The 25,770-nt window shown below is 56.9% G+C and overlaps 13 protein-coding genes across 13 annotated transcripts; 7 read left to right on the top strand and 6 right to left on the bottom strand.

Annotated features, from left to right (window-relative positions):
• The first annotated feature begins 558 nt into the window (after window positions 1-558).
• Window positions 559-2,248, top strand: DL89DRAFT_266809 (MFS general substrate transporter). The gene has a single exon (XM_040887244.1). The coding sequence runs from the start codon at window positions 748-750 to the stop codon at window positions 2,173-2,175; it is 1,428 nt and encodes a 475-aa protein (XP_040744197.1). The 5' UTR covers window positions 559-747; the 3' UTR covers window positions 2,176-2,248.
• On the bottom strand, window positions 2,228-3,850 carry DL89DRAFT_136557 (RNI-like protein). Its single transcript, XM_040883384.1, has one exon. The coding sequence runs from the start codon at window positions 3,787-3,789 to the stop codon at window positions 2,281-2,283; it is 1,509 nt and encodes a 502-aa protein (XP_040744198.1). The 5' UTR covers window positions 3,790-3,850; the 3' UTR covers window positions 2,228-2,280.
• Window positions 3,851-3,931: 81 nt separating this feature from the next.
• On the bottom strand, window positions 3,932-4,895 carry DL89DRAFT_283197 (uncharacterized protein; the record flags this gene model as incomplete). The annotated part of the gene is made up of 1 exon (XM_040889724.1): window positions 3,932-4,895. Exon 1 carries the CDS (start codon window positions 4,871-4,873, stop codon window positions 3,932-3,934), a length of 942 nt encoding a protein of 313 aa, XP_040744199.1. The 5' UTR covers window positions 4,874-4,895.
• Window positions 4,896-4,946: 51 nt separating this feature from the next.
• On the bottom strand, window positions 4,947-5,454 carry DL89DRAFT_136551 (uncharacterized protein). The gene has a single exon (XM_040883383.1). The coding sequence runs from the start codon at window positions 5,390-5,392 to the stop codon at window positions 5,018-5,020; it is 375 nt and encodes a 124-aa protein (XP_040744200.1). The 5' UTR covers window positions 5,393-5,454; the 3' UTR covers window positions 4,947-5,017.
• Window positions 5,455-5,639: 185 nt separating this feature from the next.
• Window positions 5,640-6,243, bottom strand: DL89DRAFT_266810 (uncharacterized protein). The gene has a single exon (XM_040887245.1). The coding sequence runs from the start codon at window positions 6,187-6,189 to the stop codon at window positions 5,761-5,763; it is 429 nt and encodes a 142-aa protein (XP_040744201.1). The 5' UTR covers window positions 6,190-6,243; the 3' UTR covers window positions 5,640-5,760.
• An 878-nt stretch (window positions 6,244-7,121) lies between these two features.
• Window positions 7,122-7,380, bottom strand: DL89DRAFT_292263 (uncharacterized protein; the record flags this gene model as incomplete). The annotated part of the gene is made up of 2 exons (XM_040890281.1): window positions 7,122-7,162; window positions 7,269-7,380. The coding sequence occupies 2 exons, from the start codon at window positions 7,378-7,380 to the stop codon at window positions 7,122-7,124; spliced, it is 153 nt and encodes a 50-aa protein (XP_040744202.1).
• Window positions 7,381-7,608: 228 nt separating this feature from the next.
• DL89DRAFT_266812 (UV excision repair protein Rad23) lies at window positions 7,609-9,302 on the top strand. The gene has a single exon (XM_040887246.1). It carries the CDS (start codon window positions 7,694-7,696, stop codon window positions 8,945-8,947), a length of 1,254 nt encoding a protein of 417 aa, XP_040744203.1. The 5' UTR covers window positions 7,609-7,693; the 3' UTR covers window positions 8,948-9,302.
• On the top strand, window positions 9,189-10,047 carry DL89DRAFT_136655 (uncharacterized protein). The gene has a single exon (XM_040883386.1). The coding sequence runs from the start codon at window positions 9,429-9,431 to the stop codon at window positions 9,951-9,953; it is 525 nt and encodes a 174-aa protein (XP_040744204.1). The 5' UTR covers window positions 9,189-9,428; the 3' UTR covers window positions 9,954-10,047.
• Window positions 10,048-10,180: 133 nt separating this feature from the next.
• On the top strand, window positions 10,181-11,553 carry DL89DRAFT_274649 (kinase-like protein; the record flags this gene model as incomplete). Its single annotated transcript, XM_040889212.1, has 3 exons — window positions 10,181-10,630; window positions 10,760-10,811; window positions 11,039-11,553. 3 exons carry the CDS (start codon window positions 10,181-10,183, stop codon window positions 11,551-11,553), a joined length of 1,017 nt encoding a protein of 338 aa, XP_040744205.1.
• Window positions 11,554-11,616: 63 nt separating this feature from the next.
• Window positions 11,617-16,108, bottom strand: DL89DRAFT_266813 (uncharacterized protein). The gene has a single exon (XM_040887247.1). It carries the CDS (start codon window positions 15,971-15,973, stop codon window positions 11,699-11,701), a length of 4,275 nt encoding a protein of 1,424 aa, XP_040744206.1. The 5' UTR covers window positions 15,974-16,108; the 3' UTR covers window positions 11,617-11,698.
• A 634-nt stretch (window positions 16,109-16,742) lies between these two features.
• On the top strand, window positions 16,743-18,713 carry DL89DRAFT_136825 (uncharacterized protein). Its single transcript, XM_040883387.1, has 3 exons — window positions 16,743-16,909; window positions 17,019-17,398; window positions 17,629-18,713. Exons 1-3 carry the CDS (start codon window positions 16,848-16,850, stop codon window positions 18,585-18,587), a joined length of 1,401 nt encoding a protein of 466 aa, XP_040744207.1. The 5' UTR covers window positions 16,743-16,847; the 3' UTR covers window positions 18,588-18,713.
• Window positions 18,685-19,673, top strand: DL89DRAFT_136612 (uncharacterized protein). Its single transcript, XM_040883385.1, has 2 exons — window positions 18,685-19,361; window positions 19,489-19,673. The coding sequence occupies exon 1, from the start codon at window positions 18,840-18,842 to the stop codon at window positions 19,275-19,277; it is 438 nt and encodes a 145-aa protein (XP_040744208.1). The 5' UTR covers window positions 18,685-18,839; the 3' UTR covers window positions 19,278-19,361; window positions 19,489-19,673.
• DL89DRAFT_292268 (uncharacterized protein) lies at window positions 19,349-25,674 on the top strand (the record flags this gene model as incomplete). Its single annotated transcript, XM_040890282.1, has 15 exons — window positions 19,349-19,361; window positions 19,489-19,676; window positions 19,750-20,818; window positions 20,859-21,700; window positions 21,753-22,079; window positions 22,114-22,413; window positions 22,454-22,610; window positions 22,643-23,184; window positions 23,252-23,344; window positions 23,394-23,711; window positions 23,755-23,841; window positions 23,879-23,936; window positions 24,824-24,978; window positions 25,326-25,427; window positions 25,483-25,674. The coding sequence occupies 15 exons, from the start codon at window positions 19,349-19,351 to the stop codon at window positions 25,672-25,674; spliced, it is 4,443 nt and encodes a 1,480-aa protein (XP_040744209.1).
• Window positions 25,675-25,770: the final 96 nt, after the last annotated feature.

The following is a 25,770-nucleotide window of genomic DNA, read 5'->3' on the forward strand; positions in this document are numbered from 1 at the left end:
TAGCCGCAGTTCTCACCAAGCCATTGCTGCAGCACTCCTCCAGGGTCGTCTGCGTTCATCGCAAGAGCGCCGATCGTGGATTGAAGCAGTGCCAAATGCTGGGGAAGAGTAGCCCAAGGCGGATCGCTGCTGCGCGCGAGCAATAAAGCCGAGGGCGGCTCCATGCAGTGCACCGAATGAAACCAGCGATTCCCATGAGCCAATCTTTCTCTCGGCTTTCCCCAAAATGAGACCTGATGACTATACCGGATTGCCACTTGCGGGAAAATTAATTCCCGCTCAGACTGTAGGTGCTGCACTTTCTACGCCCTCGCGAGCCGTGAATAAAAAGGGCAAGGGCGCGGTCGTGCTTAGCTTAATTTTCATCCCTTGACACTCATCCTTTTATTGCATCTTACACTTTTGTGCAACTCTCAATAGTATTGTATATTTGTCAGCAATGTCTTCGTCGCAAGTGACATTGGGCGATCCCACCGTCGCCAGCGATGTGTGCGAGATCGAAGAATCCCCCATTGAGCAGGAGCAGGAGCAGGAGCAGGAGCAGGAGACGCCTATGCCCTGGGACAAGCTACTGACAATCATGGCCGTTCGTCTGGCTGAGCCCATAAACTATTCGCTCATTCTGCCGTTTGTTTACAAGGTAAATAGTGACTAATGCTCGAAAGTATTGCAAACGCGCAGCAAAAGGGGTGCATCATGTGAGCGGAGCCTTCATGACATGCATAGATTAAATGAGCTCCATCGTAGATGGTCGAAGATTTCGGCGTTGCAAAGAGCCCGAAAGACATCGCATTTTACGCTGGCATCCTGAGCTCGTCGTTCTCCATCTGCCAGACCACGACTGTAATGTTCTGGGGCCAGCTGTCTGACCGCATTGGCCGCCGCCCAGTGCTTCTGATAGGGCTGGTTGGCAACTTCGTCACGTTTCTGATGTTTGGGTTCGCCCGCAGCTATACCTGGGCGCTCATTGCGCGGTCGCTCAACGGCTTGCTCAGCGGGAATGTCGCCGTGTCGAAATCCGTGGTGGCTGAAATCTCTGACAACACCAACCGTAGTCGGTGCATGGCTATTTTGCCGCTGCTGTGGAATGTCGGGTGTGTCGGTGGTGCTGCCATCGGCGGGCTGCTGGCAGATCCTGTGAACCAGTACCCGAATCTGTTTGGCAGCATACGCATTTTCCATGAGCTGCCATTCTTGCTGCCGTGCTTGGTCGGCTCTATGGTCACGTTATTTGGGATTGTTTATGGCTTCGTCATGCTGGAGGAGACGCTTGCCACCAAGAAGGCACGGAGATATACTCATGGCGACCTGCGACCACCAGTGAAGGCTGGATTGGCGGACGAGACCACGCCGCTTGTCAGTTCTGAAACCGCCCAGGCTGCTGATGAGCCGGCAGCTGCCTACAAGCGCCGCACACTGCGCGACTTGCTGACGCCGACTGTTGTTACGGTCATGGTTACCAACATGCTGATGTGTCTGGGCATTGCCTGCTGCGACCAAATATACCCGATATTTGCAGCCACCAAGACATCGGATGGCGGCCTGGGATTCGACTCTCGCAACATTGGCATCTCGCTGGCCATCTCGGGTGTCGTTGTCTTGTACCTGCAACTGATCATGTATCCGCGCCTTGAGCGCAAGTTTGGTGCTCTGTACTGTTACCAGCAAGGCCAAAAGGTCATGATCCCAATGTACCTTGCTATGCCATGCCTTTCGTGGATAGCTGCGCGGTCTGGGCAAGCTGTCGAGCATGCAGTTGGCACCGACCAGCCAGTAATATTCACTCCAGCATATGCCATGCTCTGGATACTCTTGTTGGCAAACTTGTTCTTGCGTGTCATCGGCAACGTCCTGTTCTTCACCAGCGTCAATCTTTTGTCGGCCAACCTGGCTCCGACCACCGCCGATCTGGGACTGATGAACGGTGCTCAGCAGCTGGCCATGTCAGTCACTCGAGTTATTGGCCCTGTCATGGCTGGGTATATCTGGAGCTGGTCGATCAAGCACGATTTGCCATATCCGTTCAACGCGCATTTGGTCTGGGTTATCTGTGCTCTGCTGACGGCTGTTTCGCTGTACATGACATATGACATCCCCGAATCGGTCAACAAGTTTGCTGCAATCGAAGTCGACGAGTATGGCCGCCCGCTGAGCGAGCAGGATCGTACAGAGTAGTCGTTTTATAGTATTAGTGCAAGAAGATTGCAATAAACAAACCAATGCACAGCTATGCCTGCCATTCGCACTCCACATCCACTGATATATGTGAAAAAGAATCTGCTAAACGACCGCCCGCAACACCGCACCATCACCAATGCTGTAGAATCCTAGGCTCCTTGTATCGTTGTCAAGCTCAATCCACGGCCCTTGCTCCTCTTCACGCAAATACACACAAAACTTGCGATTCTTTGCCAAGCGTATCAGCAGCGGCTTCAGCTGGCGCACCTGCATTGTCGGCAGCAGTGACTTTTCCTGCTCGCTCGTCGGCTCCGACTCAAGGTCACTGGCCACCTGCAGTGTAAACTTGACCAGCCGCGACCTTAGCGTGGCTGGTTTTGGTTTGCCGGCAGTAGCTGGCAGCCCGTGCTTGTGGGCCAGCACGGCAATATTCTGATACTTCATGGCCATTGCCGCCGCCAGATCATCACCAGGCTCCTCGATCGATCTGGCACAGTGCGCAAGGTAATAGCGCTCCATCTCAGTGCGCTCCTCTCGCGTAATCATTGTGCCGTCTAGTTTTTCCAACTGTAAAAGCCGACCAATTGCCTGTGCCCGTGCCAGGTTGTAATCGCCGCTGACGACCGGAGTCTTGGTCAAGTGTAGGGTGGTCAGGCTAGGAAGGCCAGCGAGGTTGTCTACGTCTGCCCACGATGCGACCTGCGTGCTGGTCAGGTTCAGTGTATGCAGGCTTGGGAACATACCGCTCTTGAACATTGGGATCGTTTTCAGGTTCTTGTTGCCACTCAAGTTCAGTGTCCTGAGATTCGGTAGGCACATGCCCAGAGTGGCAAAATCTGACAGCTGATTGCACTCCAAATGGAGCTCCTCGACAAAGGCCAGCTCAATCGGCGCAATTTCTGCCAACCCGCTCCATCCAAATGACAGCGACCTGACCGCCAGGTTATTAGCGGCATTAGCGGCATCCAGCCACGAAAGCTCTGGCGAAGAGTCAATTCGCAATGTCTCCACATGGTGCTGCTCTGTCGACGTGCGAATTTTATCAAAGTGGTTCGCGCTCAGATCCAGGGTATGGATGTTCGGCAATGTATGCAAGATGTCCTCGACCTGTGACCACTGAGTCAGGAAGTCTCTAGCCAGGACCAGCGTATGAACTGCTGCCAGTGTCCCCTTGGTCTCCTCACGGTCAGCGTCTGAAATACCAAACACACGCCTGCCATCGAGCCACAGCACATCTAGCGACGTTAGCTGCCCCTGCTCGCGAGCAATCTTATCGAACCCGACAACCTCAATCTTACCGCGCCTCCCGTCGATATTCTTGGGCACATTCGTAAGTTCTTCTGCGTCTGCAATGTACCTCGCTTTGGCTGCACTCAGAACAGACTGACCAAAGTCGATGCGGGCAATGTGGCGGATAAAGGAGCCGCGGCCAGGGACGCTGCAGACAAAGTACTCTTTGCCGTTGTGTGTGCCTGAGTGCTTGCCGCGTTCGGGAGATTTCCACTCGACGCCGAGCCAGGTGCCCTTGGTGTCATCAACCGGCCCAGAGTATCGTACAACCCCTTCTTCCCCATCGATGCAGAACCAGCGACCAACTAAATCACCGCTCATTCTATGTATATTCAAAGTGTAACGGGTATATAAAAGTGATGTAGTAATCTGAAGCGAGTTACCAAGGAAAAATAAAAGCTGCTATTCAAGCCGGTACCTTCATTCGTAGAGTATGGCTTCGTGCGTAGCGTGTACGTTATGGTTAAGTATGTGCAGACAAGACCTTCAGCGACGCAATCGCCGAAATGTCGTATTTTGTTGACTCGTCAAGCTCACCGCTGCTCTCTGCATTAACAAGCAGTTGATTGCGCCGGCGTTTGGTTCCGCTCCGCTTTGAGCCCATTGAGCGATCAGCGAAATCCCTCAATGTAGAGATAGAGATCGTTCCGTACGCCTTCCCTGTGACCTGGCCGATCCTGTAGTCGCTGATAACTGGAGCCATATCGGCAGAGAGCTCCGCAACCATAAAAGCGACTGTGTCTCCGACATTGACCTTGGAGGTTGGTGTTTCAGCCAGCGCCTCGAGCTGTGCGGTCGTGTAGGATGCGATTTCGCCAGCACGTACAAGTGGCTGCGGCGTAGGAGGATCAGCATCGGATGAACTGTCTGAACTGGACTCAGCCTCTTCACTAGCAGGCCGCTGTCCTAAAACCGCATACGACTGCTCGACAGGGAACATGCTCTTAAACGGGTTGGGTTTCCTACGCTTAGCAATCGCCGGATCACCGTGCTCAACGCTGCTGATTGTAACCTGGCGGGGCCCTGGATTCACAGAACTACAGGCCGAGATCCCTGCGTGCTTCGCCTGCTCGTCCATGCTGGCTTCTGACGAGCTGGCTAGTGCCAAGGTTCCCTGTGGCTGTGTATCGGTATACACCCCAGCCTCGCAGTTGCTGGCCAAGTGGACGCTGACCAGATCCATGTGCGTAAGCAGATCAGAAACTTCATCCTGGTCCATCAGCTCATAACCGTCCTTGAGAACGACGATAGGTTCGGTGGCTATCTTTTTGAGTCGGCTGCACAGTTCATCCTTCATGTGCCTGACGTCTGGTGATTTGCAAACAAACAGGAACCGACGCTCTGGCAAAGGTGGCGCAAGATGGATGCGTAGGACTGTGGATACAGACTGGGTGTGCTTGCTCATCGACAAGAGAAGGGTAAGTGGGGTGGAAGGTAAATGGCTTAACTTGCGCTTGGGTGTGGAGAAACATGCATTTTTCAGAGCAACCAACGCTTTTTAAGCTTGTTGAACTGTATGGTCGAATAAAAGTATGGTATTGAAACAAACTCAGCTATATGTCTGGTTCACGTAAACTGTAAGTTTATCTTCGTCTTTCATTAAATATTTGATGCGAGAGCTGTCCAGTAGGTCATACCCATTAAGCTTTATCCGTAGAGGCATGGCACCGATCTCCGACAAAAGCTGTTGTCGGATGTCCTCCTTCATGTTACCAACTGTATGCTGGGTATTAATGTAGATGATATCAATGTACTTCTTGGGCTCAGTAATTTTCCCTTGGTGGTTGATCTTCGTAGGAATAACGATATTTAGGTAGAGCTTGAGATACGGAGGAGGTATCAGCGTGTCAGAGAGCATACGAATAACAACTGCACCAACCACGAGAGCAATGGTGACAAACGAAACGAGGTTAATAAAACCCATAATGGACAAGGTATGGAAAGTCGAGTCAATTGGTGCGGAAAGTAGAGGAGAGACAGGTCTAACTGTTGCCAATACTGTCGTCTGGTCTTGTATGAGGAAATCAGCACATCAGGGGAATGTGAATCCTGAAATGTGGAAATAATCGTCTGGACTGTACTTGGCACGCTCTGTATGGCTGTTTCCCAAGACACTCGGTTTCTATTTCCTGATGCCATGACGGCAGAATTTCTGGTTAGACAAGTGATAAGGGGTAAAGGGGTATGTATTTGCTGTTCTAGCGATAACTGATGTGAAAAAGAAATCTAAGCAGCAGCTATCCCTGGAGAGAGCATATATTCGGAATCCTTAATTACGCTGTATCACCTTACTCAGCTGATGACTCTCCAGAATAAACTTCTTAGGCCTGATGACTGATGTTTGTCTAGAGAAACTGCAAGCCTGTCGCCATTCCTCAGGATATCCTTTACTTGGGAGCTGTCCAGTAGCTCGTAGCCATCGAGCTTAATCCGAATCGGCAAGGTGCCAGTCCCAGGAGGCAATTGTTTAAAAATGTCCTTCTTCATCTCGCCGATTGTAACTTTGGTATTCACGTACAATAGGGAGATATCATCTCTGTCAGGAGCGGTAATTGTGAGGAAGAGCCTGAACTTTGGCGCCCTCTCCTTGGTTACAGTGTGAATAAGCCAAATGACAAAAAGGATTGGGCCTAGGGGAGTAGAAACGAGAAAAATGAAAATAACGACAAAAATAAAGGGAATAACGCATATAATTTCTCCAACCTGCTCGAGGAAATGCATGTTGTAATTCGAACGTTTGGAGCAGAATAGATAGGCTTGAAAAGTAGAGGAGAGGAGGGTTCAGTTGTTGTCAGCACCTTTAGCAGTCCTTGTCAATATAAAGAAATCAGTGCATTCAGGGCATGCGAATCCTTATATGGAAAACACTTTCTAGACTGTACTTGGCACGCTCTGTATGGCTGTTTCCTGGCATGCTCAATATCCGTTCACTGGCATTATGACAGCAAAAGTGCGAGCTAGGTGAATGATAAGAGGCAAGAGGTATGTATTTGCTGTTCTGGCGATAGCTGATACGAAAAGAAATCTAAGCGGCAGCTGTCTCTTGAAGGAGCATATACTCTCTTGATTGCATTATGTTGCCCTACTGCTCTGAAGACTCTCCAGGATAAACATATCATGTTTGATATCTAGGGTTTGCCTAGAAAAACTGCAAGCTTGTCGCCATTTCTCAGGATATCACACACTTTGGAGCCGTCCAGTAGCTCGTAGCCATCGAGCTTAGTCAGAATCGGCAAGTTGCGAAGCTCTGAGGGAAGATGGTGCCAGATATATTCTTTAATACCGTTAACCGAATTACCGGTGCTTATAGCAAACATCATTGAGATATCTTCTGTCAGGACAGACTATTCAAGGAAGGCTCGCCAAAGATCAAGCTCTTTCTCGCAAAAGCATGACATAAACGAAAATAGGTGGCGGAACTAGGAATCATACAAGTATCCAAATCCCAAATACGAAGCGAGCAACATCTTCAATACCCAGGGAAAGGTTCGCCATGTTGTACTCTGGGTATAGCACAAAAAATTCAATGTTGAGAAGAGAGATGGGTCAGCTGCTGTGCACAGCCTTTTCTATTACGGTGGAGCAAATATATTCAATCTAAAGAGTGCCGCATAGACCGTCTAGTCGATATTGGGCTGTTCCTTTATATGGTTTTAGGCAAAGGTCTTCTCGAGGTGCTCCATGGCCCAGGGAACTACAAAGGAAGGGAATTGGTGACAGTGTCAGTATATGCGCGGGCTGCTGCGAATTCATGCGCTACGCAATAGAGCTCCTCTGCTTTCGATCCGGCAGCGACTTACCCAACCGCAGAACAGCGACGAGGCCGACGAACGACATGATGCCCTTGTTAGCCTCGCGGCGCATGAGAGCCTGCTGCTCAGGGGTGATTTCGGGGGCGCCGGGCATAAACATTGTGATGAGCGAATTGAATTGGAGTTGGAGGAATCGAGAAAGCTTGCGAGAGAGACGGAAGAGAGTCGCGCTCTGATCGCTTCCGCGGCTAGTGCGCCCAAGAAAAATTATGATAATGTGGTGAACCAGCCCAAAACGGCGCGTCACTTTTGCCCGTCACTTTTGCCCGTCACTTTGCTGGCTATGCATGAATTTTTTTCTTGCCAAAGTGCACCAGCAACGCGTACGTCAGAATTCTTCTCTCTACTTCGACTTCACTATCCATTTAATCGGCACGAGCATTTCTTTGTCCAGTTGTTATTCATAACGAGCAATGAAGATTACACTCAAGACGCTGCAGCAGAAGGCAATCCAAATCGATGTCGAGGAGGCAGACACGATTCTCGACGTCAAGAACAAGGTCGAGGCAGAGCATGGCTTCCCAGCCTCCACGCAGAAGCTCATTTTCGCCGGTAAAATTCTGACGGACACGCAGACGGTCGGCGAGATTAAGATTACCGAGAAGGACTTTATGGTGATGATGACGGTCAAGCCCAAGCCGGGTACCAAGCCCAAGGCTGCAGAGCCAGCGCCGCAGTCGGGTACCAGCACACCGGCACCGGCAGCCCAGCAGCAGCAGCCTCCGGCGGCCCCTATCGCACAGCGGACAGCCACACCCAGCGGTGTGCCACAGACCCCATCCCCGGCTTCACGCACAGCTCCTGTGGCTGCCGCTCCAGAGACACCAGCTGGCGACAGCGCACAGCAGCACCCAGTGGGCATGGGCGGCTCGTTTTTGAGCGGCGAGCAGTACGAGACGGCTATTGCGAACATGGTCGAGATGGGCTACCCGCGTGAGCAGTGTGTAACAGCTATGCGGGCCAGCTTCAACAACCCGGATCGCGCGGTCGAGTATCTGCTGATGGGCATTCCAGAGGCTGCACTTCAGATGGCTGATGCTCAGGATGCCCGGCGTGCGGAGGCCGCTGCTGCGGGTGCTGCACCGAGCGGCGATGCTGCTCCGGCTAGCGAGGAGTCGGCGCAAGAGGCACAGCCCGCAGCAGCCCCTACCTCGAACTCTGCCCGGGCTGCCAACCTGTTCGAGCAGGCAGCGGCGACAAGGACAGCACAGGGCCAGTTCCAGCATGGCGCCGGCGGGGCCAGTGAGTTGGCTGCCCTGCGCAACACGCCGCAGTTCCGGCAGCTCCAGCAGATCGTGGCCGAGAACCCGCAGATGCTGCAGCCGGTTCTGCAGGAGCTGGCGCAGCAGCAGCCGCAGCTTGTCCAGCTGATTGCCAACCACGAGGAGGAGTTCCTGCAGATGCTGCTGGAGGGCCTTTCCCAGGAGCAGGTCATGGCTGCGGTCCATGCTGGCGGTCTGGCTGTCGAAGGCGGTGAGGGCATGGACGAGGGGGACGACCAGCAGCAGTACATCCGGATCACGCCTGAGGAGAAGGCGGCCATTGACCGCCTGGTCGCACTCGGCTTCCCGCGCGAGCTGGCCATCCAGGCATACTTTGCCTGCGACAAGAACGAGGAACTGGCAGCCAACTTTTTGTTTGACCACGGCCATGAGGATATGGACTAATTTTTATACCTTGAGGCTTCAGTTTAAAACCTTCTACGGCAACCACACATGCCAATGGAGTCTGAGGCAGCATCTCTTGTTCAGCACATTCAATCTATTATTTAAACGGTATCTACTCATCTCAAGTGTGTAGGCATCAGGGGCCAGCTGCTGCTACAGGGGTCGGCGATGGTGCATCTAGCACAGCGTGAGGAACATCATAGCATGTGCATATAGATTCTGAGGGCAGGTGCGTCAGCCATCTCGTCAAGGGCTTCATAGAACAGCCGGGATAGAGGAAGAACAAGTCGAGCACTGGTGTTTCCGCGAGCCTCCCGCATTGCGGGGTGTATTTTGCCACCAACGCGTACCTGCGACAAAATTCAGTCTGTGTTGTGTCCAGATGTTACGCCGAGGTGCATGTAGGCTCCATGGTAAAAGAAAAACGCAATGAAAGGGTGCCGAGTAGCATGGCGGTGTGTGTGTTCAATAAGAGGTGAGGATGCAAGCACCATATGCGATGGCAGCACACGGCATTGTGGTCAGTGTGTTGCATATTGTCCAGCGTGGATGTGAGTGGCACCCTTCTGGACTACAAGCCATCCGGATCAGCAATGGCGCAGCACATCCTGGCAGTGGCGGGCTCTGGGCTGGCAGCCGGGAAACATACTTGGCCCATGGACCCGGTGACGGGATTAGTAATCTGTCTGGCGCGGGTCATGGTGCCGAGCCTGGCACATGCTGCGCCCAAGCCCGCTGTGGCGATTTCACCTTGCACTTTACCCGGTTTTTGACGCCGAGTCCAAAACGGGGTGGCATAAAGATGCCTTTTTGTGGCTATCCGATGCGGAGACCCGAGCCATTTTTACAGGCCAGTTCCCGTTGCAGCCAGTTTTTTGCTCTCTGCTTGCTCTCATCCTTCCTTTGCAAAAACAATTTTAAACATTCCCCTTCTGCATCCTGCGTTCTGCCTTGGCTCCAGTCCAATTTCCACACCTCATTAATTATTATTCACTGCTCTTCATAAAGCAAACCCCTCGTGACAGAAAGAAACGAATGCCGCGTCCCAAACCAAACCTGAACCTGAGCCAAATGGGCTTCTCAATAGGCCCTCCCTCAAACACACCGCCAGTGCAGCAGGCACCTAGCATGTCTGGCAACATGAACGGCAGTGCCAGCAGCAGCGCCAGCAACGGGATAGTACGGCCATCGCTCTCAATGCGCGGGAAGAAGAAGGGCCCTGGGCAGCTGGGCATGTCGTCGCACTCGCCGTTTGCAGCGTTCGCGGACTACGTCGACCCGACTGGAAACTTGAACTTTGAAGGGAAGGCAGTGATCGGGGCGACCGGCGTAAACTTCACGGGCGGCAAAAGCTACGCGGTTTCGATGGCAGACATGAACGTGCTGGATGTGCTGGGCCGCGGACAGTACGGTGTCGTGCACAGGGTGTTCCACACAAAGACCAATGTGGTGATGGCGCTGAAGGAGATCCGGCTTGAGCTCAACCAGCGGGCGCTGAGGCAGATCATCATGGAGCTGGAGGTGCTGCACAAGGCACGGTCGTCGTACATTGTGGACTTTTACGGCGCGTTCTTTATCGAGTCCAGCGTGTACTACTGCATGGAGTACATGGACTATGGTTCGCTTGACCGCCTGTATCCAGCCGGTGCGCCCGAGGGCGTGCTGGCCAACATCACGTTGTCGGTAAGTCTCTGCCCTAGCTGCACACATGTCACTGGGCAGCACGTAGCCATCGATGGCAGGCGAGACAAGGAGCAGCGCTATGCGTGTGAATCTGTTGCACATTGACTGATCTCCTCTCCCATTCCATAGGTTGTCAAGGGACTGCGGTTCCTGAAGGACCAGCTCAACATCATCCACCGAGGTAAGATATGCAGCGATAGATGGCATAAAGCGTTGGCGGCATTTGTCTCTCCACGGGGAAATGCAGCTCCTCTCCCGCTTATTAGCGATCGCCATGCCAGGGGCATATTAAACTAGCACCCCATGCATGCGCAGGACATTGCAGCGACAGATCGCCAGCAGCTGCTATGCTTGCAATATTTTTGTTGGTGTTGCACATGCTCAGCCCATCTTTACCCAACAATGTAGACGTCAAGCCGACTAATATTCTCGTGAACAAGAAGGGCGAGGTGAAGCTGTGCGACTTTGGGGTGTCTGGCGAGCTCAACCAGTCGCTGGCGCGCACGCATGTCGGCTGCCAGAGCTACATGGCGCCGGAGCGGATCACAGGCACTGGCGGGCCTGACGGCTACACGATCCAGTCGGACGTGTGGTCGCTGGGGCTCACAATAATCGAGACAGCCACGGGCGGGTATCCGTACGGCACCAACGGATTCGACGGCGTGTTTGCGCAGATCAGCGCCATTGTCCACGGCGACCCGCCTGTGCTGCCCAGCGACCGGTACTCGGCAAATGCGTGTGACTTTGTGGCAAGGTGTCTTGTCAAGAAGCAGGACGCGCGTCCCACATACCACGAGCTGCTGCAGCACCCGTGGATGATCGAGGCCGAGTCCGCCAATGTTGATATGGAGGACTGGGCTCTGCGAGCGCACCAGCTGGCGCTGCGGCGCAAGGAATCTGCGGCAGCACAGCTGGCCGAGTAGCTGTGTTGATCCATGCTGAGGCTGGATACGTTAATGCATCAGGCTAATAAAAGGCTGCTTTGTTGCAATAATCATGTGTAGCTGAGAAGTGGCGTGGTAATGTATTAGTGATGGATGGCATATATAGTGAGGTGTCGTGTTCGTTCTAGTGGTGCCAGTGGCCAACCGACTTGCTGCGGCGGCGCTGGCCCCGTCGCTGGCGCTGGTTGCGCGAGAGGCTCAGGCCAAGGGTTGCGGCTGGCTTCGCATCCAAACCCAGGCTGATCCCGCCCTTCCCGAACATGCTGGCGTCAAATGCCCCCACGGACTTGCTCTCGGCCAGGGTTACATCGCTCTCTGGGCTCTCACCGACGATGGGGGCCGTCATAGATGCCATCCGCGAGTGCAATGTCTGGCGGGCAGACTCACTGCCGGCCAGGTTGACAGGCATGGATCCACGCCCCAGCGACCCCGCAAATGGCGACGCACTGCGGCCAAGCGAGGCGGTGAAGGGAGATCCGCTGCGGCCTATTGATGGTGGAGGGGTGCCGTTCCTGGTGGGCGCACTCAGCGCGGTTCCAGCAGACATAGCCGGGAGCTTGAGCGATTCGAGCAGCTCTTCGGTCGTTAGCGCCTGCGAGTCCAAGACAATAGAGCCCGGCCGTGACGCCGTGCGGCGTGGGCTACTGGGCGGCCAGTGAACAGTACTGGACTTGGTTGGGGTCTCGGGCTTGCTGGCATCGGCTGTGTGCCGACCGCCTGGCGACTGCCAGGTATTGAAGCCGCTGGAGCGCGCAGCGAATGTGCCAAACAGGTCGATGCGCTGGCGGGTCGAGGTCGCAGTGGTTGGGGTCACGACGGTCGGCGATGACTCGAAGAACTTGTCGGCGATGTCTGCCAGTGGCGAACGGGGCGAGCGGACTGGCCCGCTGATGATCCGCGCGCTGCCGACTGCCATTTCGGGATCAGCAGTCTGGCTTTCGGACGCTGACGCCACAAGACGTGCCAGGCCTGACTGGCGTCCCTCGGACCCTGCTACACCGCGGCTTGCCGGGCTGAATCCCGATGCTGTCGGTGTGCGCGTGAACGCCGACGACAGCGTAGCAGCCCGTGGCAGCATCATGCTTGGCAGGGCAGTGAAGGAGCGCTGGCGCGATCCCACAAATGCATCGCCGATTTGCCTGTCCAGTTGTTCGTTAGCGTCGCCATCGGACGACGCTGTGCTGAGCAGGCTGGGTGCCAACGGCAGTTCTGGCTTCGGTGCCGCAAAGTGCCGTTGCTCGGAAAACTCGGACAGGGATGCAACCAGGTTCTGAACTGGCGACGCGTACCCGCCAGCTGGCAGCTCATGCTCGCCAGCATCGTCATCGGCGACTGTGCCCTCTGCGCCTTCGACCATGGCTTCGCTGTCTCCCTCGACTGGGTCCTCTTCGTGGGAAGGCATGATGGCAGGGGCTGGAGGCGACACGGACGCTGGACTAGCACGCGGCTCTGGCTTGGCCACTGGCAGACGCGACTCTGCGCGGTTCTCTGCCTGAAGCTTTGCCATCTGCTCGCGGATAAAGTCGGCAGCCTGCTGCAGGTACTTTGCCTGAGTGCGCTTGAGCTCGAATCCCAGGGCCAGCGTCGTGTTCTCCATGCTGCGCTCAATGTCCATCAGCTGCTTGAAGTAGTCCGCCTCCTGCCTGCTCTCGCGCGTCTCAACGTAGTGCGTCTCAATAAAGTCCTGGTCCGTGATCTGCAGGTCCTCGAGCTTGTCACGGCCCTCGGCGCTGTGGTCGCTGGCCAGCTCCAGCAGCTCCTTCTCGCTGATACCCTCTGCCACCAGGCGCTCGCGATAGCGCTCCGCACGCCGCAACAGCATCGACACTTGGCTGCCGAGCTCATTGCATTTTGCTGCGTGCATTTGCTTGACGTCTGAGATTTCGCGGTCGACGCGGGCACGCTCTTGGTCTAGCTTCTCACGCATCTCGACAGTGATCTGGCGGTGCGATGCCTCCTGGGCCACGATGCGGGCACCCAGGTGCTCGACTTCGTTGCTGAGCTCCTGGTTGATCAGCTCCAGATCCACGAGCTGCTCCTGGTACTCGCTGATCTGGTTGGAGTGGGTCTGCCGCATCATGTCCATGCGCTTCAGCAGATCGAGCACAGCCTCGTCGTTGTGGATTGCGTCGGCGGAGGTCACGTCTGTTTGCGTGTCGCGGCTGGCCACCGGGGGCTTGGGTGGCGGCATGTCCTCGTCAGTCTGCACAGCTACTGCTAGGGATTGCGGCTTGCGCGCATACGGGTTGTACGACGCGTCCTTGGCCAGAGCCGGCAATGACGCTGGTGGTGTCGCTGCTGGCTCGGGTCGCTTCTGCCGCGCATACGCATTAGCGGCAGTGCTGACTGCCTCAAGCTGCTTGCGCGCCGGGCTGCGTGTTGACACATACTCGAGCCTCCTCGCCGGCTTGTCGTCCATCACTTCTGTCTGCGCGCGCTGGCGCTGCTGGATGCGTGTCGACTGCGGCAGCGATGGCGGCAGATGCATCTTGCTGGCCACCGGTGCCAGGAATGCATCGGCCGCAGGCGTCACTCTCGGCGATGTTGCCATGCCGTCGATGGTGTCCGTCGATGACCTGAGCGATGGCACGCTGGCCCCGTACCACGACAAGTACTTGTTGCTCTTGACCGACGAGTCCGAGCTCTTTGTCTTCACGGCCTTTGGGTCGACGTCCGCGAGCCGTGCTGTCGACCGGGCGTATTTGCGATCGGAGGAGTCCGACTTGAACGATGAGATCGAGCCAGACTTGTCAACCCTCTTGCCCGTGAACTCGGTGCTGGCCGCTGCAGTGGCTGAGATGGCTGCGCACAGCGCCGTTGAGTTGGCAGTCGAGCTGGAGTATGCCGAGTCTGTCTCGGTATCTGATGTTACAGGAACTGCAGGGTGCTGCTTCTGCTCGGCCTTCACTGGCGTCACAACCTTAGTCTGCTTCGAATACACCGCCGTGTTGATCGGCGCCGGCGCCAGCGGCAGTGATGGTGCATCGACAGCCACTGTCTTGGCTCTGCGCCGTTCAATGAACTCAATAAGCTCGGACCGCCCCACATTCCGATCCCCGCCAGGCTTCAGCGGTCCAGGCTGCATGGCCTGTGGGCTCTCATCACTCCGCATTGGCCTCTTTACTGCCGCCATGACTACAGCCTGGCGTCCCGAATGTCCAGGGTTGCTGGGGTGAGAGGCAGGTGACCCACGCTCGCTATTTGTGTCGCCAGTGACTGCTACGGCGCGCGGCTTGCTGGTCAGTTGCGCCTTCTGCGAAATGGGCCGAGGCGACGGCTGGTTTTGGTGCACAGGAGACATTGTGCGCGGGGACTCTACATAATACGTGTGCCGGTGCTGGTTCGCCGCACTGCTCTGTACCCATGCGGGCTTCATTTCGACAAAGTCGCTATTGTCCCGCGAAGAATGCCTGGGGATGTCCTTTGGCATATTGGGCGACACCGGCGAAGCACGCTCTACCTCGCGCTCCAGCTGGGCTATCAGGTCGCCACCAACAAACATGCTGCTGACGCGCGGCTTCCGGGGCACCGCCTGGTGCATGGGCTGCGCGTAGTGTATTGGCGAAGGGGTCTTTTCGACTCGTGGCGCGTGGACTGCGCGCGGAATGGCCGATGGTGTCAGTATCGCGCTTCCCGTGTCAAGATTGCTCGCTGTATACGACCTTGGCTTCAGGCGTCCAGCATTCCCGACATCAGCAAACTGTGGAGCGGCAACGGACGGCAGCGCGTATGCATCGCCTTTGTGCTGCGTATCTGGCGTGCGCACGGGGCGGATAGCCTGTGGCGAAAGAAACATTGGCTGCTTGGGCTGCTGGAAGGCGAACGGCTGACTGCCGGCCAAAGTCTCGGTGTTTCCCTGCGACAAAACGTGCATGGGCCTGGTAGAGTGCGCATGGGGTGGATTTGTGGGCGTGGTAGGTCGAGAAAACCTTGTTGCCCGCATAACCGGCGACGGGGGCGTGTGAGGCGACGGCGACATTTGCCTGGCCTGGTGCACCTCCCTGGTATTCTGTGGCCGCGCATCTACCTCTAGTGTGTGGGCTTCGCCATGGCGCTTATACGGGTCGACGAAATCCGCCACGGCCATCTGCACGCCCTGTGGCCGTGTGCTGCTCTGCTGCGCGTACTGCATTTGCGGGAACACTGTGGGCACCGCGGACGGGCGCTGCTCTGCTTGCCGACTGCTGCCGTTGCTGCTGTTGCTGTTGCTGCTCTGCTGGTATTGTGTGCGGAGCCATGATTGCAGGGTCGCGCCTTGCGGAGGTGTGGTGCTGGCAGGGGCTGCGGCAGATGGTGTGTGTTTGTAGCCCGCCTGTTTGAGCGCTGGGCGGTGGCTGCCTGACGCCTTGCGCGTGCGCGTTGAGCTCGGTAATGGTTTGTAGCCAGGCGACTTGCGCATAGTGGTAGTTTTGTGTGCTACACCGGTTTACCCAATACGTAAAGAGACGTAACTAGTGCGAGAGAGTCGTTGCGAAAGAAGGGAATTAGCAAAAATACATATACAAGAGTGGAAACGAGAAAAAGCGGATTGCAGGGAAAGGAAAGGGGGAAGTATATAGGCGGGCGCTGAAGAAAGTAGAGCAAAAAATTCAAAGTGCGAACAGGGCCAACCATGAATTCTTCTGGGCGGTCTCGCAAAATCGGCACTATCCCGACATCAGTTTAGTTTACTGTTTTTTTTACCTGTTTTTTGCTGGTCAGCTCAGCTCGACGCATCGTTTTTCATTTTTGTGCGGGCGCTGCTGCACCGAGGTCCCTGTTCAGCGCTCCCAATGGACAGATGCGTAATCCTGCTTTGTCCTTGAGGGAGCCGGCACCTGCCCATGAGGGCGCTCTATTTTTACCAAGAGGAGAGGCGCTCACTGGTCCGGCGAGACACAAGGACACGGTTAGCTCTTGCATGGCAGTCATACAGGACATTGCAGAGCACAGCAGGCTATGCTGCTGGTCAAGCCATAAGGTGTTTCTGGGCACCAGGGCGAGGTGCCTGGCAATCCACGGTGGCAGCTCGTGGCGCTAATTGGCTGTGGCAGTTTTACCTAACAGTGCTAAATACGGGCTAATTTTGCTCTGCAGGCCATTCTGAAGGTGCAAAAAACCCATTTCTTGTTCTGTACCAGCTGCTGCCCTTTTGCTTCTCAAGACCACTTTTTTGTTTTGCGCTCTATTATTATTTAATTTCACAAACCTACCAACCCCTATTGACTCCAGTGATATGGCTCTCACCAAGGAGAAGACCAAGGCCAAGGCGCCGCCGGCCAGCGCAAAGAAGGATGGCAACAAGACGACAGCCGAGTCGAGCTCAGCGCCGACGGCATCGACCTCTGCAGCCAAGGTAAAGAAGGGGGAGAGGGGCGAGAATGATACTGCACGGCTTCCCGTTTTCATTATGCACGCACCCCCAAGCTAAACCGTCCCCTGTAGAGCAAATCGGCGGGCGACAGCAAGGGCAAAGCGCCGGGCTCGCGGCACAGCACGGGCAAGGCGCCGGCGATAATCCCGCCGATGGCGTTTGTGCCGCCGCATTCTGATAACGAGCACTCGCTGACGCGGCTGATCGAGCTGTACGGCGAGCAGTCAGATCTGCTGAGGATTGTGCTGTCGGCCAAGAGCGAGCAGGACAGGGCGCGGGCCGAGTACGAGCGGCGTGTGCAGGAGGAGCTGCGATACGAGACGCGGCGGCTGGAGTTTGAGATGATGCTGCACCACAACTACTTTAAACAGCAGGACCGTGAGCACGAAGAGAAGCGGCACCTACTGATGCCAACGCCCAAGGGCCCGATGACAGCGCACCGCAGCGATGTGGTGCTGCACTCGCCACTGCGTAAGTACTGTAGAGAGGAAGGGGCAGCTGGCCACCCCTTGGGCAGATGCGCTTCTATTTTTAACTTTTTTTCTGCCTCATGTGGGTGGAGAGCTGGTCGCCAATAGTGCCTCGCCCCCTTTCTTTGTGCAGCCCTCCATGCTTGTTCGATGGGAGAGCCGGAGGATTTAAAAATAGGTTTGGATTTAGCGGCGCTTAGGTGAATCAACTAATCGGCCTGTTCTGTGTAGCGCCGTCGCACCCGCTCCAGCAGCAGCAACAACAACAGCAGCATAGCATTGCATACCACCCAGAAGCGCCCATGGTGCCGGTGGGGTACGGCGTGGCAACGCCCTCGCATGACCCGTACAACATGCGGTCGTACCACCACCCAGACACGCCGGGCGGCCTGGACGCGCACATGTCGGCGAATCCGTTTGCATTCTTCAAGCAGCCGCTCGGCCCGCCGATCCACCACCCATCGGCATACCCGACGCCGACGGCCGAGCACCACATGCAGCAGCAACAGCTGCCGCCAACGCCATCGCACGACTCGCTGGCGAGCCGACCGCTGGCGCCGGGGGCCACAGCAAGCGCACGGCTGGGGATCAAGGACCGGCGGGCAGTGCCGCCGGCAGTCAGCGGGCTGTCGGTGCGGATCTCGGCCAGCAACGGGGTGTCGTCGGACTCGCCGCGCTCGGCGCCGGTGGACGGGCCGAACCCGCTGAAGCGCAAGATCTCGCACGACGAGGTCATCATGGCGCTGCGGCGCAAAGTCATGAGCAAGGGCAACCCGCTGTACCAGCACCGGCCTGGACAGCAGCAGAAGCGCGGAGCTGGCTCGTTTGCGAAGCCGCAGGTGCCGGAGCCGGCCAAGGCGAAGGCGAAGGACGCCGAGTCGAGCCAGCCGGCGCGCGGCTCGGCGCTGGCCATCTCGACAGATGTGTCGGCGGCGGCAGCGCTGGGGTCGTCGTCGTCGTCGGATGAGGAGTCTGACGATGAGGCCGATGCAGACGATGAGGGCGCGGCGGCGTCGAACGAGCAGTCGCCGGATGCGGTGAAAAAGCCTGCGGAGAGGGCTGCAGAGAAGGCTGCAGAGAAGGCCGCTACAAAGAATGCCGCTGTCAAGGCACACACCCGGCTGCCGTCCATCTCGGTAATCACAGAGGGCGTGGAGGCAGCCGCGGGCAACGGGCAGAAGGAGGACTAAGAGTGCTGTGGGTTTAGACCAATCCCTCTCCCCTTTTTACTACTCCTTTCAAAGACAAAAATTCGTAATCACACAGTAGCATCTGACCGCACCAGGAAAATTGGCCCGAACCGGTCCGCAGACCGGTTGGACTGTGACGCGTCAGTGATTTGCATGGCGCTCATACTGGCGTCTTGTTTTGCTTTTTTTTCTCCGCAAAGTATACAAAGGGAGGATTGGCGATCTGCGAGTAATACTGGATAGCAGAATGACATGGCCACGGGCAGAATGCGTCTACAATGTCGTCGCCACACATTCTCGTCCCCCAAACAAAATAATTCCCGCATGAATGAAAAGTCTGTTGAGCGGCAACAATTTCTACCACGATTGCAGAAGGTCAGACTGGGACGTCATGTAGACGGGCCATATATGCGCTGTTTGGTGCGATTGGCGTTCCTGGTTGCGGGTGGCGAAACTCGCTTGGTGCCTGTGTTTGTTTCGGGCTGTAGGCGGACCGGCGCAGGTAAGGATTTTGAAGGATTCACAAACACGCACTCTTTGCGCCGGAAGAAAAAAGCCGGTTTTGCCTCCCCTTTCTCCCCGCTTCTTCATTTCTTCTTCTTTCTCACACCTTTCCTCTTTATACTCTCTTTAATTTTGCAATTCTTCATATCCCCATACACCAAGCGCTTTTCGGACCCTTCCTGTTGACTCAGAGTTTGGCTCGGCCCTTTCATTGTACGACATTGAGAAACCGACACATCGGACTGGAGAAATCGGATATGGACAGCAACGGTACGGTTTGTTTTTTTTTCTTGGAAGCGGACCTCCGTCTTTGTCAATGCGGCAAACAAAACAAAGCGCCTGGCATCCCCCGGATGGACCTTTTGTATTCAACGCTGCACTCTTTTCCTCCTCGTAGGTGATGCGCTCGTGCGCATCGTCGTTAGCTCGGATGGAGTTCCGGAGGACGACTATGTAGCAACGCAGCCAGATTCATGGCTATTAATACGGGAAAAGGCAGCATTCCCGCAACTACGGCTGGCTCCGGGCATACAGACTCCGCAGCTGACATTCACCACCACCACGCTCCCAGCCGGCCTGGGGCTGGTTCCTGCATACACACCCCAGCACACGCTCACTGCCAGCTTCCATTTACTGCTCGCCGGACCCGCCTGCACAGATTGGGGTCTCGGCCAAAATCGGCGAGAGAGAGACGACAGAATGGCAGCCGGCAGAGAGGGACGGGGAGGCATATGTGGTGAAGTGGACAGCGGCCGAGGCGACAGACAGCCTGGTGGCGGTGCGCCTGCTGGTCAGGCACGGTGACTTGGGCGACGAACGCCAAGTCGGCCAGTTCAGTGTATTCGTGAGCATGCGAGAGCCGGCGGATATGCCGATTGCCGACCCCAACGACGAGAGCAGCTCCGTGGCGACCCCGGACACAGCACACGAGCAGCCACACGCGTACTATAGCCTGGTGCGGTTCAACCGGCAGCGGGTGTCAGCGCAGGGAGACGAACCGCAGGAGACCCGCGAGCCACACCCGCTGCTGAGCAAATGGATAGCCGAGGACAGCCCGGCGTTCCGCTCAGCCATCCACTCCATGGAGGAGCAGGCGCTGGCGAACCGCAGCAAATACAAGGAGCTGTCGCGCAGCTCAGCGCTTTTGCACGAGTCGTATGTCGGGTTCATGCGCAGTTTCGCCGAGGCCACGGGAACCCTGGCCGGCCTGCCGGTGTTCAAGCCATTGCATAGTGCGTTTGTTGAGCCGCTAAGGCGCGATCTCGAGCGCGTGCTGGGCACGGTGTGCGCGCAGTGGGACTCGCTGGTCGCCGACCGCGCCAAGCAGCTCTACGAGAACACGTTTAGAAGCCTGGACGCGCGGCGGACCGAATTCGACGACGCGTCGAACCACTACTACGACGAGCTCGGCAAGCACCTGAAGGCCAAGGCGTCCAGCGAGGATGCGAAGCGCGACCACCTGTTTGCCCGTCGCCGCAGCTCGTTCGATCTGGCCAGGTGGACGTACTTTGCGGATCTCTGGAATGCCTCTGGCGGCTGGGGCGAGTTGGAGCTGCTGGCGTCGGCGGTGCGGTGGGCGCGCATGGTCAACAAGGTCCATCACGGGACGTCGCAGATGGCCGAGGACGGGCTGGTCGCCTGGTATGCGGGCAATTTGCCGGCGCTGATGAGCGAAATAAGAATGGAGCGGGCCGAGGCCGACGAGTTCCGGGCGTCGCTGGAAGGCAGTAGGATGGCGGACCGACGAGGCGTCGGAGGACTCGGCAGAGTTTGTCCGGGTCACCCACGAGTCGCCGGCGGCCGGTGACAGACGCAAGATCAATCTGCTGCGGCTGTCGGCGGTGCAGCCACCAGAGAGCCTGGGGGAGCTTGCCCCGGCACTGCCACCCATCCCAGGCACCATCGATCTGGAAGCATTGGGCGGTCATGCAAACGGCCTTGCAGCCCGGCGGTCCACGGACCAGCCGCGCAGCCACACCGGGCCAGCAGCAGCGGGCTCGCAGGATCCTGCTCGCAAGCCCCTGCAGCCCGCCGCCAGCGACGGCTCGCACGAAGGGTTCCTGTTTGCGCGGACCAGCAACAAGCACCACACGACAACAAAGAACATGATGGCAACCAGCAACAGCGTGTGGAGGCGGTACTGGTGCGTGGTGAAGGACGGGCGGCTGCAAAAGTACACACACTGGAAGTCGGTCGGCATTCCGGAGCCGCGCGGCGAGCCCGTGGAGCTGCGTACGGCGACAGTGCGGGCGCTGGCGCCCGACGCAAAGCAGAGCAGCAAAAGACGGTTCTGCTTCGAGGTCATCACGCCCAGCTACTACGGCGTCTTTCAGGCCACCAGCGACCAGGACCTAAAGTGCTGGCTGGACGTACTGCGGCGCGCCATCGAGCTCAGTCTGCTCAAGGGCCTGGCCAGCATGCGCCAGGCGCCTGCCTCCCAGACAAAGCCACTAGGCGACGACCGCGGCAGCCCAAAGTCCCTAGCGCGCGGCAGCCAGGCGTCACACACATCGGAGTCCCTGGCAACAATATCGACCGGCGCCGGGCAATCGCCGGGCATGCGCGCATCGGCGGTGCTTGGATACGAGGCGCTGGGACAGCTGGACGGGGTTCGATGCCAGCCGACGCATGTCGCTGACCGGGCTCCTGCCGATGCTGCAGGACGCGGATCCCGCCAACCACCTGTGCGCTGACTGCGGCAGCGAGTCGCCCGAGTGGTGCTCACTGAACCTTGGCTGCCTCGTTTGCATCGAGTGCTCGGGCATCCACCGCAGCCTGGGCACTCACATCAGCAAGGTGCGCAGCCTGACTTTGGACATTATCTCGTTCAAACCGGCCACTATCGCATTGCTGCTGCGCACCGGCAATGCCCTGAACCGCGCAGTGTTTGAGGCCAATGCCACCGGCCGGCCCCGCGGCTCCAGAAGCGACAAGCAGGAGTTCATTCACGCAAAGTACGTATCCAAGGCGTTTGTCGACCGCCAGTGGGTAGGCCGAGGGGCTGCTGGCGGAGCGGCTGCAGGAGATGGTAGATGCCAATCCTGATATTGGCGAGCTGTTCCCGTGGACCCGCAAGTCGGCCACTGCATTGCTGTTTGCTGCAACAACGCTCGGTGACCTGCATGCGGCGATGCGGGCGCTGGCGCTGGGTGCCGACACCAATGGCTCCATGCACGTACCTGGAACCGACGGTGTGGCGGTTGAAATGACGCTGCTGCAGGCCAGCACTATTCGGTGCCAGCCAGATCAGCAGCGTCCGGGCCCATGGCACCTGCGGCCGAGCGCTCCTACCGTCACCCACACCGAGATCGCCGAAGTCCTGGTGCTCAACGGAGCCGCTACGGACTGCTGCCGATGTCCAGGGCTTGACATGCCTCCATATCGCCTGCATGCTGGGCAGCCTCAGCATCACGCGCTACCTGCTCGACAAGGGTGCCGACCCGCAGATGCCTTTTGATGGCAAGCAGCCGCTGGACTTGCTGCCTGCTGACGAGCCAGGAATGCAGGACCTCAAGGCAGGTGCTGGAGGTGGCTATAAGGAAGGTGCAAAGCCGCGGGTGGCTCGACATGTCCGCTGAGTCGTCCAAGTGGGCCTGGAAACAGGTCACTGCGGCGCATGAGCAGCTACTCGCATTCCAAATCCGCCGTCTCCAGCGACTCGCCCGACCGATCTGGCAAAACCGACGGCTCGGTGTTCTCTCAGGCTGCGCGCAAATTCACGCAAACCCTCAGTCCGGCTGCCATGGGACGGGTCAGCGTGTCTACCGAGCGGCCCAGCCTTTTGGAGCTCAACGAGTCGGCCCAGAATGCCTCCGGATGGCTCGCGTCGTTTGTGCCGGGCAGGGCAAGGCGGGCAAGGCGCCTCACGCATGGGATCCGCGAGCTCAGCAGCAAGCTGGCTGGCGCCAAATTGCCGGCGATGAAGGCCGAGCCGCTGAGCACAAAGTCCCTTGCTGATGCTAAGCGCGTGTCGCTGCCGCCGCTGCTCAGCCCGAGCCACCCGGACGCGCGCATCTCGTCTGACTCGCATTCGCTCCACCAGCAGAGCCTGACAGCACCGGCTACACGCGAGGATGTTGGCGAGCTGCCGCCAGTCCCAGGCTATGCGGCATGTCTATGCGACGCCCAGCAATGTGTCTCTGCCGACGGTCGCCAGCGAGTCGTCAATCGAAGATGCAGTGATTGTCGATATTGAATCGACCGTCGAGGCCCACAAGCCTGTGATCAGCGCCGTGACGGTGAGCACCAGCGCCGTGACGCCCAGGAACTGCTGCCAGCGAATACGATGCATCTGCATCCGAGGCCTCGCCAGCATCAACGCCCTCGCACCCGCCACTGCCAGTTGACCTGCCGCCTCTGCCCTCGCTTCCCTCCAGCCGCCGCAAACCCGGCCTGTCACGCTCAGCGACAGTGGCGGTGTCGCGCAGCCGCAACAACCTCAACAGCGACACCGCATCGATCAGTCGCGAGGAGAAATCCGCTCTCTCGCGCAGCAGCAGCATCCGGGCACTGCGCCCGCAGGCGCACAACGGATGGAAGTCCATTAAGAATGACTTCGAAGGGCTCGCTGTGGTGGGCTCGCCCAAGAGTGCTGCCAGTGCAAAGCCGGATGCAAAGCCAGTATTGCAGGACAAGAGTTTGGACCACGCGCCCATCGACCGAGCGCTTTGTGCGCAAGGCTCCAGTACTGAAGCGCCGGAACCGGAACCCTGGTGCCGCATCGTCGTCGGATGATGTAACAGGCGACGATGTACGCCTGGCGGCTAAGCAGACTGGCTGATGGAAAGCGCTTGTTTAGGCTGATTTCAAAGCCATCCAAGATCACCTTCAATGGCATATTCAGCCGTAGCGAGAAGAAGTCATCCTCATTTCTAGTCTGTGTTTTTGTATGTTTAATTTGTCTTTTTCGCGTTCTTTCTGTAGTGTTTTTCTTTTTTTGTTTGTTGAATCAACCCACCCACCCCCGTTCACCAACGACGCATAGCTACATATACATTGTTTCTTTCAGATGCAGTCAGCAAACCAAGCACACATAGATATCACAGCTGATACTGCATGTGCTGATTTGAATCATGTCACCATATGTGCTATTTTTCGGACAGTCACCACCTACTGTTTCTGGGCAGTCAGGGGTGTTTCTTGGTATTCATGTCTATTTTTCGAGCACTAGCAGTAGATGTATTTTCATGTGGAGTGAATGTTAGCTCTACATGTAGAGAAATAGTAATTTGTGGAAAAAGTGCTTCAGTCTTCCCCACTGCGCTTGGTTGCCAGTTTAAATAGCGAGTCGTGTGAGGACTCCTATTTTCTCTTACAAGTACAGCCATTCTCTCAAATATTTCCTTCAAATGTCTACCAGTGACCACTGTCTGCCTATTTCGCATCTTTCAAATGTATGTGGTGATCCTGGACTACCACAGCACACAGCAGTACCAATGTGCCGGACCGGACTGTGCGCCAAGTTATTTCGTTGATTCAGCACCAGCTGCCATCACAGAGGATACCTGGCAAATGCATGTCCTCGGTGCGCACGCTTGCATGTTCGGTTGTGTTTCCAGCGTGCCACGAAAGCGACAGTTTGCCCAGCTATTCTACGCTGCTGAGAGGACGTTGCCTTACACGTGCAACACGGATGTCGAGAGTCTGTCAGACAACATCCTCTGTGCCCTTTCACATAAGCCAATGCCCCGACAGTCTGCTGCTAGTTCTGTTGATTGGATTGGCTTCTGTAGATGCTGCGATTGACGTGTTCTCTGCTGCGGTGTTTGGGCTGGTTGCTGTAGGCTTGGCTACATATTTCGCTCGCTGGTGGACCCGCGTGCTGGCACGGGCGGTTTCGCTGGCTACGCATAATGAGATGCAGCAGGCGCAAGAAGCTCCGCTGCTTGTAGGAAAGTAAGGCGCAAGAAGCTAAAAGCTCCCCAGGTGCCGTGGCCATTAGCATTTCTGTAGACTAGCATTTACATACATACACAGCCCCACTTTTAAGCATCCTCGTTCCACAATTGCAAACATTGTCTCTTCACACCTTATGCCAAGGATAGCAAGAAAGAGGATTGTTGACCCGCTGCTACGCAGGAATCCAGGACTTCTCCGGATTTCCACCACTGCCGACCCTAAATCGTGCAAAACAGCAGTACGGCAAGACAGGTCGGCGCCCGCTGTCTCAGCGCTACGGGCCCCCGCTTAGAATCCCAGAGAATCCCCCCGAAACCAGCACCGCCGATCAACTAGCACAAGCGGGCGCGTGCTGAATCGCAGCTGAGGCCGCAGCCTGCAGCATTTGCGAGCACCAATCCATTTGTGCTAAGCCTGAATGAGGGTTGCCCGACGACTGTGGTCGCCAAACCAGCGACTTTCGATGGCTCTGGCTGTTTGGACAGCAACGAAGGAGAACACTCCGCGCAGCAGCGACGAGGCCGTGCCAATGGTGCACACTGTTGAGCTGGGGAGCGGCTGGAAGGCACGGCCGCTGGAGGATGAGCTTGGGATGCTGCTGGCGGCTGCCAAGGGAATCCAGAAGCAGAGGCAAATCAAGCGGCAGATTGCCCGCAGCAAACAGGGGCGAGCCGCTTCCAGCTAGGCCTGTACCTGAGCCGGGGAGAGTGGAGTGACGCAAGCCGATGGCTGTCTAGAAAAGCCCTTTCGCTGCTCGCAACTCGGCTGTCTTCGCTTGCTG

The sequence above is a fragment of the Linderina pennispora genome (genome assembly GCF_002104995.1).
Source record: "Linderina pennispora strain ATCC 12442 chromosome Unknown DL89scaffold_5, whole genome shotgun sequence".
Classification (NCBI taxonomy): domain Eukaryota; kingdom Fungi; phylum Kickxellomycota; class Kickxellomycetes; order Kickxellales; family Kickxellaceae; genus Linderina; species Linderina pennispora.